We start from the raw sequence: 13030 nt of genomic DNA on the forward strand, positions 1-13030 counted from the left end.
GGAGAAGTCAAAGCAGCTGGCGGGTGTTGGGTGTGGCTCGGTGCCCACTGGGCAGGCCACCGGGGGCCGGCGCCCCTCGGGGCGGATGTGAGGCTGGGCGCCGTCTGCCTGGACGTGTGGGTGCCTTGGCCCAGAGCCTCTTCCCGCCCGAGGGCCCAGCAGCCGAGCGCCTTGTGATGCTCAGATAACGGGGCCTGAGACGCAGGGCTGCGGGGCGGTGACACATCTTTCCCCTAAAGTGGCTCTCAGAGGCGGCCCTGACCTGCGGCGAGTGCAGGGCACCCCAAACCGCAGGAGGCGAGGGCTGTGGGGACCTCCCCACCCCTGCCCACCCAAGTCAGTGGGCTCGGGAGCCAGGAACACAGGCTCCCCCCAGCGGATGGGGCAGCCCGACCGGGTCGAGGTACAGGACCCCCGGGAAGGGTCCCCCGCACCGCCTTGGTCACTCTCAGGGGGATCCCCTCATTCTGAAGTCTCCAAACACTCAGGAACCTCACTCAGACCATAGGGGCAACCGTGCACGTCAGACCACCAACCCACAAGGGCTGAGAGCCCAGGCGCCGCACGACAGCCCCGCTTCCCTGTTCCCAAGGCTGGGTTCCCTTTGAGACCTGAGCCCCTCTGCTGCCAGGAGGCCTTGGCCACAGCGCCCGCCCGTCCCGCAGGCCTTGTGGGACCTCGGACTCCTATGGTGAGGTGTCCGGCCACCCCCACTTCCCAGCACAGCAGCTGGGGACAGGGAGGGCACAGGTGGCCCGAGGGGGTGTCCTGCTGGGCAGAGGGGCTGCCAGGGTGGGGCTCGGCTAGGTAGCACCTGGAACCTGGTGGGCTGCTGGGGTCTCAGGCTGGGAGCAGGGAGCCCTGAGACCCGCCCTCCCCCTCTCCCCACTCCCGGACGCTGTGGCTCTGTGAGATGCACAGACGCTGATGCAGGGACTGACCCGCTGGAGCGGGTGTGGGCGGGAGGTGGGCGCGACGCCCCGCCAGGCCGGTGACACACGCGGCTGGGGCAGAGCAGGGGAGCGGAAAAAGTGAGTGGCGGCAGGCGGCAGGCGGCAGGTGGCAGGGGCCGCCTTACGGGAAGGCGGATGCAAAGTGCTGAGTGTCGCTCTCGGTCTCACTTCTTATCTGAGCGCGGCTGCCAGGGCGGGCGGCCGGCACTGCCAGCACACCCGAGGCCACTTCCTTCCCTCCCTGCTCTTTCATCTTAAAATTTTTTTTTCCAGTATCAATATGAGCTCGTGGTCTTTTAAACTTGCTCAGAGTGTGTGAATCAATTAGATTTTTCATGTTGATTTTGGCAGTTTTGATGCTCAGATTGCCCCCTTGTCTTTTGACCGGACCCCAACCTGGTTCCGTGCTCCGGGGCCGAGTGTGCCCATCCCTCCTGCACACACCTGAGGGCTGGCGGTCACCCGGGAGCCAGTTCACCCAGAGTCCGGGCGGGGCCCCTGCTCCTGCCGCCCCGGGGCCTCCCCGCCTTCGGCCATCAGGTCCAGCACAGGGAACCCCGCGTGCTCCCGGTTTCTGCCAGTCTCCCCGGGAGCTGTTGCACACGTGGGGCTCAGGAGTGAAGGGCAAATGCTCCGCTAACTGCTAAGCAGCCGCTTCCAGCATCCTCGCCCAGGGTGTGGTCAAGCTTTCCGAGATGGCCGGTGAATAGGTGTGGCTGTGATCTGCAGTTTCCTTATTTTGAGTGAAAATAAGCATCCTTTCCCTGTTTAAGGGATATGTCTGCATATGTGTACATATAACATGTGGGAGGCATGGGCGTGAACAGTCCGTCATTTCTCTGGCTCACTTTTCCATTGCAACTTTGACCTTGATGTCTCCCCGATTTTAGACCTTTCTCTAATTGGAGCATTGGCCTTCTGCGCGATATTGCAAATACTTTCCCCAGTCTGCTCGTGCTGATGTTTCTGCTGTGCTACAGGGTTTTCCCCAATTTACACAGTTGAATTTCCCCATCTTCTCTTCCATGGCACCTAGGGTGAGCCGGCATCCCTGCCCTCCCTGTGAAGTTCTGGTAGGTTTTTCTCCTGTGTCTCACAGGGTTGGGATCGATGCAAGCACAGGGTAGGAGGGACGTGTCTACCTTACTATACTCTACTTTCCAAATAGCTGTGCTGTCCCAGCACCACCTAGAAAAAGTCTATGGTTCCCCACTCATTGGCTCGATTCCTGCCTTTTCATGTGCTAACGCCACTGTTTTAATGATCATCAGTATTAGATCTGATAAAGCTGCTCTTCTTTCACTTTCCTTTCCTGGTTTTCTTGGCTGTTACTTGCCTGTTTATTTTTCCAGATGAACTTTACGGTTGCAGAAATGTGGGTTTTTACTGGGATTGTATTACATTTGTAGAATTAGGAAGAACTGACGTGTCGATGGCTCGAGGCATCCGCCCCAGAACATCAGGCCACGCCTGTGCTCTGCTCTCCTCCTGCGGGTTCGTGCTTTTCTCACTAAATCTACGTCTTGGACACGCAATCTTTTCTGTTGCTGTCATAGGCGGAATATTCGCTATCACTTTTTCTTCTAAGTGGTCACCGTTGGATGTACGGAAGCCATTTATTTCTGGATGTTAATTTTACAGCTGCTCCTGAACTAGATTTTCCTGTTGCCGTAGCAGTTTCCCCACAGAACCTCCTGGGTTTTCCAGGCACAAAAGCCCACGTCGTCTGCAAGATTCACCAGCAGTGTTCCCTCCAGTGTCCCAGACCCGGTGACTCTCCCTCTGCCTGGGACAGTCTCCAGGATGGCAGGCACAGGGTGTGGGCTCAAGGGCTGAGGAGCTGGTGGGGGCCGCTGTGCTCCTGGCACCTGCGGGTTTGGGCGAGGCTCGCTGTGGGGGGCAAGGTTGGGGGTGTCTGTCACGGTAGTCAGGGACAAGAGCCGATGACCTGTGTGGTGGCAGTGCATCCCCTCCCTGGGGGACTGAACCATCATCCAGTTTGCAGAGGGGAAGGGACTGGGTTTCCCCACAGATGCCAGCTCCCCAGCAGCCTGGCACCTGCTCACTCATAGCATGCGGCAGCCCACTCGCTCGCCTACCCGCTCCATCCCCTCGCCGGCCTGGTGTGGGGACACGTGGGGCTGGGGCAGGACATTCAGGCACAGCTGCTCAGTTGGGGACATCCTGTGCCAGGTTCGGGGGCAGGGGGCTACGGGACCCGGGGGCGTGGAGCCTAGAAAGGGCTTCTGGGGGGGCGGTGCCCGGTGGCCCCCTGAAGTCAGAGGGGTTTCAGGCTGTGGGCGTGAGTGTGGTGGGGACGGAGAGGAGGGGCCTTGGAGGGCCAGGCCGGGCGGGCTGGTGCGTCCTCCTTCCTCAGGCCGGTGTCCAACGAGTGAGCAGGAAAACTCGGTGCCTTTCTTAGAGCTTTCACCACTCTTTAATTACAGTGTAACAGAGCAAGGAAGTGTGCGTGGACCCCTAGATGGGACACGTGCCTCCGAGTCCCCCACACCCAGCTGCCCCGGCCACGCTGCCCCGGACGTGTGTGTGCAGGCCACGGGGAGTGGCGGCTCCGTCGGAGGGGTCCCTGCTGAGGGGACCCCGCACCTGCCCCACTACCCTGGAGGGAGCCCGGCAGAGGCCCCTTTAAGTAGCACTGTGAATGGGCGCCAAGGAGAAGTGGGGATACACGGTGGACACCAGGGCCCCCAGGATGGCCTCGGCGGGGTGACTCCAGCTCCGCCAGCTCCCTTCATTGCCTGTTTCCTGGGCTGCATGACGGGCCTGGGCACACGTGAGGGTGGAGGGGCCCCACCACCGCCAGGAGCTCTCTTCCAGGCCTGGGGGAGCACGAGGCCCCAGGGGAGCCCTGACCTTGTGCATTTCCCCGTGTGCCCCTCGGGGGATCCGTGCTGCACCTACCAGGCCTGCTCCAAGGCAGAGTCTCCAACCAGGACCCGCAGGCCCCTACGTCCAGGCACCAGGCCCTCCTGGGAGGCAGCTGGCGTGTGTAGGAGGGAGGCTCTGGCCAGCTCAGCCTGAGACTGGGTCTGGAGTCCGGGGTGAGGCTCCTTCCCCTGCCCATGGAGCCGGGCAGGGCTGGCAGGTGCTGGCAGGGGTGGGCGCGGTCACCCTTGGACAGGCTCACCTCCTGGGCGGCCCTACCACTCTGTGCTCTTCCAGGGAAACTGTCCACCCCGGCTCTTGGCGGAGGGTCTGAAGGACTCGGGCCAGCCGAGGAAGCCGGTCAGAGGGGCCAGGAGCAGTGTCCGTCCTCAGTCCTCAGAGGCCGGGGCCCCTGCGGGCTGTCTGCGGAAGCCCTGCGGCCTGGGGAGCCCGGCCTGCCCGGGAAGACGATGGTGGCGTACTCGGTCTGCTCAGGGACACAGGGGGCCGGGGGCTCCGGGGTCTCCTCTCGCCACTGGAAGTCCAGCTCCCCGTAGTCCACGGTGCACGCAGGCCCGGCGGGGGAGCCCTCCTTCTTGGGGAGAGAGGGAGGGACGGCTCGTCGGTCTCCGAGGGGCTGACACGTGCGCGCGCACACCCCCCCCCCCATACTCGCACGCGCGCGCACAGCAGGGCAGGGCTGGCCACCCAACCTCGGACACGCAGCGGTGGCGGGCGAGGGGCGTGGCTGCTCTGAGGCCGCCCACCCGGGGCAGTCGCCCCGCCCCCCGGCAGTCGCCCCGCCCCCCAGGGAGGTGCGGCCGCGGCGACGGCACCGCCAAGGGAAGGACGCTCACCGGAGGCTGGTCTTCGCTCCTGCGCGCGCAGCCCTCTGCAGAGAAGCACACGAGTCAGGGAGCCCCGAGGCCCTGCTGTCGTGGCGTGGGGTCTCAGGGGTCCCTGGGAAGGGCACCAGGCTCGCCGCCCGCCCCGCTCGCCTCCTGAGGGTCCGGTTGGGACCTGGGTTGTCTGGGCCCCAGAGGCCCGCCTGGCTTCCAGGCCTCACGTGCGGCCCAGCCCCGCGCCCAGCGCCCGCTCGGCAGCCGCAGCGCACACAGCGGGCGCATCATCAATGATCCCCGCACGTTCTCAAAAATATTTGAGGGCGGGAAGAGCGATTCCCTGGAGAGATGACCTCCCACAGGGGCTCTGCTGTCAGCTGGGCTGCACCCCTACCCCGCTCAGCGGGTGGGGTGTCCTCAGCCGTCTCCAGGCGGTGGGGCGGAGCCGGGGGCTCCAGGCCTGCAGTGGCTGTGGCTGTCACCTCGGGCGCCCAGCGGTTAGAAGAGCTTTCAGTGTCTTGCAGCCTGAGGTGCAGCCTGGGGTGACTCAGCCTTGCAGGGGGCTGCCCTCCCCACTCCCCTCCCTCAGACCCCTCCTGAGAGCAGGCACAGGGGAGGGGCACTGCTGGGGTTGTGAGGGGACCCCAGACCCTGGGAAGCCCAGTCTGGCCCCTCCTTGTGGGGGGACACGGAGGGGCTAGGAGTAGGGGAGGGGTGAAGGGAGGGAGACTGTGGGCTGCGCCTGTGGGGACCGGCGGGGCATTACCTCGAGTGGCCCAGAGGAAGACGGCCGCCAGGACCCAGGTCAGCAGCAGCAGCAGCAGAACCCCCAGCAGGGCGCTTGTGATGCCGGTGACCAGGCCCTGCAACTGGCCTTCGGGCCTGGGTGGGGGGCTGGGGCGCTCTGTGGGCAGCTCCAGGACTCCCTCTGCAGGGGCAACAGGACAGGAGTCGGAGCCGGGGACCCAGGGCCCTGCCCTCTGCCAGTCCTAGACCTGCACTGACCAGTCTCGCCCAGGCCTGCACCCCGGCAGAGCTTCCGAGCACGAGCTCATCCTGAGAGGCGCCCGCCACCGGCCCCCTCCCTCAAGGACAAGTGGGTCTGGGGGTGCTTCCAGTCATGGAGAGCCAGCGCCATGGGTCGCCGTGGTCCTGGGTGTGGGACAGAGCCCTGGAACGGAGCCTGGCAACCCCTGCCCACTATGCCCCATGGCTGAGGCTGCTCCTGCTGGCTGCCCAGACCCTGCCCTGCTCACCCCAGCCTTCGGGGGCCCACCCCAGCCCTGGGGGGCCCACCCCAGCCCTCGGGGCCCCCCCCCCCGCGCTCGGGTCTCCGACGCCCGCACCTGTCACCGTGAGCTCCGCAGGCCGGCTCTCGTTGATCTGCGTCTTGGGGGGCAGGTAGATGGCCCCACAGAAGTAGACGCCGCTGTCATTGCGCTGGGCGGCCAGGATGCTCATGTGGAAGCGTCGCCCGCCGGGCAGCGGTGTGACGTGGAAACGCCGGTCCCGGCCAGGCTGGCTGCGGTCCTCGGGGAAGGCGGCCAGCTTGTCCGTCTGGTTGCTGGGGCTCATGCGGTACCAGTTGAGGACGAAGTGCTCGGGCTTGCTGGAGAAGCTGCAGGTGAAGGTGGCGTTCGCCCCCTCGGGCACAGTGAGCCGGGCCGGGGAGAAGGTGGGGGTGCTCCAGGGCCTGCTGGGGGCATCTGAGGGGTGGAGAGAGGAGCGGTGGGCGGGCGTGCGGAAGGGCTGTGGGGACAGCCCACCAGACCCTCCCCTCCCACTTTCCCAAGGCCCGTCTGATGGGAAGGTTGTGCAGTGCTTCTGCCACGGAGCCTTGCACGCCCGCAGGGACGGGGTGCTCACCTCTCACGGGCCACTCCGTGGTGGGACTTTGTCCTTTGACGCTACTGAGACCTGGGGCCAGGGCTGCGATCTGGCTCTGACCTCCAGGCCCTTGTTTCTCCCCCGCGTGGTGGTTTAAGGGCCTTCACCCCCTCCCTCCTTGAGTCCCAGTTGCCAGTCCCCGCAGGCCTGACCCCCACGCTCCCAGACCAGACCCGGCATACTGGTCCTGCCTGCTCTGCACTGGGGGAGGGGGAGGGTAACCGGGAGGCCGGGCTGGGCTGGTGGGGGCGTCCCACGGAGAACCCAGCCCCGGCAGGCTCCATCTCAGGACCAGCTCGGAGCTGGGAGCCCCCCCTCCGCTCCCCCCGTGGGCACTGCTGACTGGGCAGCAGGAGGCCCTCCGTGTCTTCTGCCACGACTGGGGACTGGTGCTCAGAGGCCAGCCGGGCCATCGCCCCTCGTGTGGACGAGCCTGGGCTCTGCCTGCAGGCCCCCAAACAAGGCCAGCCGTCGCCTGCCAGGCCCCACCTGGGGACGCCCTGCCACGTGCAGGGGCCCACCTCGCCGACACACACACGCAGCTCACGCTGGCACGCGCACGCATGGGTGTGCACGCCCTCACACCCAGCTCGCTGGCTGGGGGGTTGGGGGAGGGGCAGCCCCTCCCAGGAGATGCCCGGCCGCACCCCACACGGAGTCCAGGCTGACGTGATGACCCGTGTCGCAGGGAGGGGCCCCGGGTGGGACCCACACGTGGCCAAACCCACACTCGGTGCTTTAGCCCCTGCGGACGGCTCATGCTGGGAGCTTGCGCGGTGGCCCCTGATTTGCACACAGCGGCAGGCCTGAGGCTGGCCCCCCCCCAGACCCAGCTCCGTGTCTACGGCCAGCTCCCCTCAGCCCCCTGCCCGCTCCTCCAGGCGGGGTGATCCCCCGGCCCCTGTGGAGGGGCAGCTCTGTGCAGGGTGGACGGTTGTCCTCGCATCTCTGTGGAGGGCCCGTCCCACTGGCAAAGAGGGGCGGGGGCAGCGGGAAGGCCGAGGAGGCCTGAGGGCGGCCGGGCCTCCCCTCTCAGCCAGGCCCACAGCCCCGCAGGGCCCGCCTCTGCTCCCCCGCCACCGCCCTGCCGCCGCTTCGGTACAAGCTGGACACAGATTTGGTCAAAGTCGCGTGGTGGCGATGGTGCACCGGATCCGAGAGCCCTGCTCTGCCCAAGGCCCTTGGGTGCCCCCCACCCCCGGGCTCCCACCCGCAGCGAGCCCACATCTGGGTCCGGAAACCCAGGACGCCTCACAGGTACCCCAGGAGCCCCTGTTCTGGGTGGTGCCCCCCAGACTGTGCTCCCACCCGTTCTGTGTCCACGCCACCGCCCCTTTCCCACCTGCCAAGGCCTCGAGTGAGCCCCCTGGGGAGCCCCCCTTCCTGCACAGGCCCCTCCAGCAGGGCCCCCATGAGCGCCTGCGGGGACCTTCGCTGATGAGCCCTGCGTGGACGGCGGCCCTGCTCGTCTTCAGTGCAGGCCCTCACCATCACCCCCATCCGCCAGCCTGAACTGGTGGCCATTTGAGTCTCTTGTCTACCTGCTTGCTCTTTGTGGGGACTCTCACAGAATCTGGACCTGAGCAGCTGGGACCCTGGGCTGCCTGGGTCCCTGGCCTGGTTCTCTACACGGCCTCCCCGTCCCGCTCAGGCCCTGGGAACTCCAGGTCCCTCCCAGGGGCTCTCCAGGCCCTGCTCCCTCTGGGCCCCATGGCCTCCCTGCTGCCCCTCAGACCCCTCCCCCAGCACAGCCCTACCTGGATGCCTGTCCCGGCCCCCCCCCCTGCCCCCCCTGGATCCTCACAGTGTGGGCAGAGGCAGGGGCTGGATGCAGCTGCTGGGGGGCCGGCCTGGGACACATGCATCCCTTTACATCAGCCTTGGCCTGGGAGGCTGATAGCAGAGATTCCTCCGAGTCCTGGGGTCTCACTCGCTTTATCCCTGCAGTATGAATGTCTATGAATCTTTTCTTATGTTGTTTGAGTAATTGAAAATTTAAATGTTGTCTATTTATGTAATAATGGAATGTCAGTGAGGGGTCTCCAGGCCTGTTTTTCTGTTTGAGGAGTGGGTTGAGGAGAGAGCCGCTGAGCCCCAGCAGGGTGGGAGGGAGAGACCCTGGGGGGTGCCTGGGTGTGGGACGGAGTGTGAGTGTCGAGGTGGCATCAGCCCGGGGCTCCCGTGGAGGGAGGCCTGGCACGGGCTCAGGGTGGCCTCAGAGACCACATTTCACAACTACCATCTAACACCTGATTTAGGCAACACCCGTGAGTGGGTGCTGAAAGCATTGCCCAGCGGACTGCTGGGTCCCTACCTCGGGTCTCTGATTCATCCCGAAGGGAAAAGAGCACCTTCCCCCAATACTTTGCAGTGGACCCAGAGGGAGCGACCCCGTCGTGGGGTCTCCGATGGGTGCCCCAAGAAGGACCATCATGTCTATGACCTCCCACAAACAAACAACAGACACACCCAGGTGGCAGGTGCTTGCACACCTGGCCTGGCTCCTTCAGGAATGCCAGCACCGGCAACAAAAGCAGAAATAGACAGGTGGGGCTACATCAAGCTAAAAAGCTTCTGCACAGCAAAGGACACCATCAAAAAAGGACACCAAGAAAAGGCAGCATAGTGAATGGGAGAAAATACTTGCAAATCATATATCTGATAAGGGGTTGATATCCAAAGTATATAAAAAACTCTTACAACTTAATAGCAAAAAAAGAATCTGATTAAAAAGTGGGCAGAGGACCCAAAGAGACATTTTTCCAAAGAAGACATGCTGACGGCCAACAGACACATGAAAAGATAGATGCTCAACGTCACTAATCATCAGGGAAATGCAAGTAAAAACCACAATGAGGTATCACCTCACACCCATCAGAATGGCATCGTCAAGAAGTCTAGAGATAACAAGTGGTGAAGAGGATGTGGAGAAAAGGGAATGGAAACTGGCACAGCCACTGTTGGAACAGTATGGAGGTTCCTTAAAAACTAAACAGAGAACTACCATGTGATCCAGCAATTTCACTTCTTAGTATTTATCTGAAAAAAATGAAAACACGAACTTAAAAGATATATACACCCCAATGTTCACTGCAGCACTATTTACAATTGCCGAGATATGGAAGCAACCTCAGTGCCCATCGACAGAGGAATGGATAAAGAAGATGTGGTGTATATACGATGGAATACTACTCAGCCATAAAAAAGAATGAAATCTTGCCACTTGAGACAGCTTGGATGGACCTAGGGAATATTATACTTAGTGAAGTAAGTCAGGCAGAGAAAGACAAATACTGTATGATTTCACTTATATGTGGAATCTAAAAAAAACCCAAAAAACAAAACAAGACAAAAACTGAGCTCATGGATATAGAAAACAGATCGGCAGTTTCCAGAGGTAGGGGCTGGGGAAATGGGTGAAGGTGGTCAAAAGGTACAAACTTCCAGGTATAAAATAAGTAAGTCCTTGGGGTGTGATGTGCGGCATGGTGACTAGAGTTAATAATTCTGTGTTGCGTATTTGAAAGTAGCTAGGAAAGTGGATCTTGACAGTTCTTTTCACAAGAAAAAAATCTGGTAACTGTATATGGTGATGATATTAGTTGGGCTTATCGTGGTGATCATTTTGGAATATATACAAATACAAATACACTGTATACCTGAAACTAATATAATGCTATGCCGATTACACCTCAAAAAATCCTAATTCTAAGGATTTCCATATCTAAAATAAAATTGAGGTTTGATTAAAAACAAACAAACAAAAATGCCTGCTGTAGGTCAGAGGAAGCTGAGGACAGTGGCGTCCAGATGAAGCCGAGGTTCTGGACTCGGCTCCATCAGGGAAAGAGTCCAGCCAGAGGGCAGGCTCGGGACGCCAGGGCATCTGATCTATGGGACTGCATCAGCCACCGTCCCGGGCGTTAGGAGAGTCTGTGACTAACGCTTAGGTGACCAGCGGTGGGCGGATGGAGAGGGCTGTGGGCTGCACCGGCCCCCAAATCCCCGCGTTCAGCAGCACCCCGCAATGTGACCTTATTGGAAACAGGGTCTTCGCTGATGTGATCCGTTGAGATGAGGTGTGGGGTTGGTGGCCCCTAAGCCGACACGACCGTGTCCTTACTGGGGAAAAGGGGACACGTGGACAGCCCTGCACACGGGAGGACGCCGTGTGACACGGAGCAGAGCTGGGGTGACGTGTCCACAGGCCGAGGGACACCAAGCATCGCCACCACCGCCCGCAGCTGGGAGGGGCCTGGAACCACCTCTCGCTTGCAGCCTCCGGAGGAAGGGACCCCGCGACACCGAGGTCCGACTTCCAGCTTCCAGAGCTGCCGGCCCCTAAGCTTCTGTGGTCCCAGCCGCCCGCCCAGTGCCGGGCGTTTGTTACCGAAGCCCCAGCCGACTAACGCAGAAAGCCAGTGTGCCAGGGTTACCAGTCGGAGACTCTGGGTGAGGGTGTTCACTGCTGTGTTTTTGTAACTTTTCTGTACCTTTCAAATATTTTGCAAGTCTGTAAGTTGAAAAAAATAACACATATCTGACTTAAAAAAATGTGTCATAGGCTGGGCCAGACAGTTCTTATAAGATCGAATTCTCATGACGCTATAAAGCGGGCATTATTATCACCAAACTGCAGGGGGGAAAACCGCAGCTCAGAGAGGTTAAGGGACCTGCCTGAGGGCACAAAGCTCACCAGTGTCGGCTTCAGTTGGAACTCAAGGCCAGCCCCTTTCACGTTTTGATCTTCCCCTGCTTTGGGAAGGGGCCCTGGTGGGGAGTGGGCGGCCGAGGGTAAGTCACAGCGCCCCCCAACCCCCGGGCCTTGGTTCCTCCTCCCGGGATGACACGCACCCCGTCTCCACCCCCACGCCGTGCCTGGGCTCCCCAAGCCTCCCCACGGGGCACCTTTTGGCCACAGGCTCTTGGACCACTGACTGCAGCCGTGAGTTTCCTCCGTCCATCCTGAGAGCGAGGCCAGGTGAGGGGAAAAAGCAGGGCGACCTGGGCGCTGAGCAGGTGCTGAGCAGGCCCGGCTGGGCCGAGACAGCTGAGGGCCTCTGGGCACAGAATCCCGGACTGGCAGCCAGTGGGGGTCAGGGCAGCCCCACCTCGGCTTGGCCCTTCTAGGGCCCTTCACCCCTGAGCCCAGCGAGGTCTAGAGGACAGGCCCTGGGTCTGGCTGGGGACCCCTTCCCATCAGGCAGCACCGGGCGCAGTGGCTGAGGGCAGGGCAGCCAGGAGGGGCCTCTCCCTGACCACCGCTCTGGCCACGGGCCTGCCGGGCCTGCCTAGGGGGCAGCCCGTCCTGAGGGCCTTGGGGCCAGGGCGCCTCTCCAGAACCTGCCGTGGACGCTCCCGGATGTGCCCGGGCGCTGTGCTCCAGGCCATCTCGTCCAGAGGCCCAGGTGGGGCTCATCCCAGGCCCACGACGGGGTGGGTCTTTACTGGAACTCTTACACTTTTGACATAATCGGAGAAACATCTCCAGGCCACCCAGCCTGTGCCCTCATGGAAACAGTCAGTCCCTTCCCCCCAGGAAAACACAAGCGGGGCCGAGGTTTGGGGCTCTGGCGGGCCAGCCCTTTCATCCTACAGAGAGGGGCATGAGCTTGCCCGTCCCTCGGGACTCCCAGGAAGAGCTGGGATACTCCTGCCTGCTCATGAGCAAGGAAGGGACTCACCACCAGGTGAGGGGAGTGGGTGAGGAGCCGGAGCCCAGAGAGGGCCCTTCACCTGCCCAAAGCCACACAGCGCCCTGCCAGGGGCCGTGCTGGGCCTCAGGGGCCTGGTTCCCAACCTCCCCCCTCCCCCCCGCCAGAGACTGAGAACTGGAGGTCTTTGCCCAGCCTGACCCCTCGCCACCCAGCCCCGACCCACATACCTAGGAGCCATCCTGGCTGCCAGCCCAGCTGCAGCACGGCCCAGACGAGTGGCCACAGTGCCCGCGGGATCCCCATGCCCGGAGCGCCAGCCCGCCCGGCATGCTGTCTCCTCTACTGCTTGCAGAAGTGCAGGAGGAAAGGAAAGTGTCCCGGGTCAGGTCGGAGGGCCACGCCCCAAGCCCCTGCCCCCTCTTCCTCCTCCTCCACTTGGGCAGGGAGTTGGTGGGAGGGAGAGAAATGCTCTGCGCAGAGATAGAGATGAGAGAGAGGGAGAGAGAAACAGAGAGACAGAGGCAGGTGGAGGGGGAGGGGTGCCTCCATCCCGGGCACTTCTTGTCTCTTTATTTGTTGGTGGCTCTTCCGGAGGCTGTGGGTCCGCTGGCAGGGGGTGCAGGGTCTTCTCTCCTCCCCTTCCCCAGCCGTCCCTCTGCCCTCTCGGGGCTCAGGTCCCTGGAGCCACGGTGTTTGAAGCACCGCGCTCTGCCACTGCTGGGCCAGGCCTCTGCTGCCCGCCCCCGCCACCCGACGGGCTGTGGGCAGCGGGCACACTGCTGCCCCAGTGGGCAGTGAGGGTCTG

The 13030-nt window shown here is 62.5% G+C and overlaps 1 protein-coding gene across 1 annotated transcript; it reads right to left on the reverse strand.

Annotated features, from left to right (window-relative positions):
• Positions 1-3494: 3494 nt before the first annotated feature.
• PDCD1 (programmed cell death 1) lies at positions 3495-12530 on the reverse strand. Its single transcript, XM_007184867.2, has 4 exons — positions 12453-12530; positions 6028-6387; positions 5434-5609; positions 3495-4476 (listed from the first exon to the last, which is right to left on the reverse strand). Exons 1-4 carry the CDS (start codon positions 12526-12528, stop codon positions 4201-4203), a joined length of 888 nt encoding a protein of 295 aa, XP_007184929.2. The 5' UTR covers positions 12529-12530; the 3' UTR covers positions 3495-4200.
• Between the last annotated feature and the right edge of the window lie 500 nt (positions 12531-13030).

Source organism: Balaenoptera acutorostrata, chromosome 8, assembly GCF_949987535.1.
Source record: "Balaenoptera acutorostrata chromosome 8, mBalAcu1.1, whole genome shotgun sequence".
In the NCBI taxonomy this organism is placed as follows: domain Eukaryota; kingdom Metazoa; phylum Chordata; class Mammalia; order Artiodactyla; family Balaenopteridae; genus Balaenoptera; species Balaenoptera acutorostrata.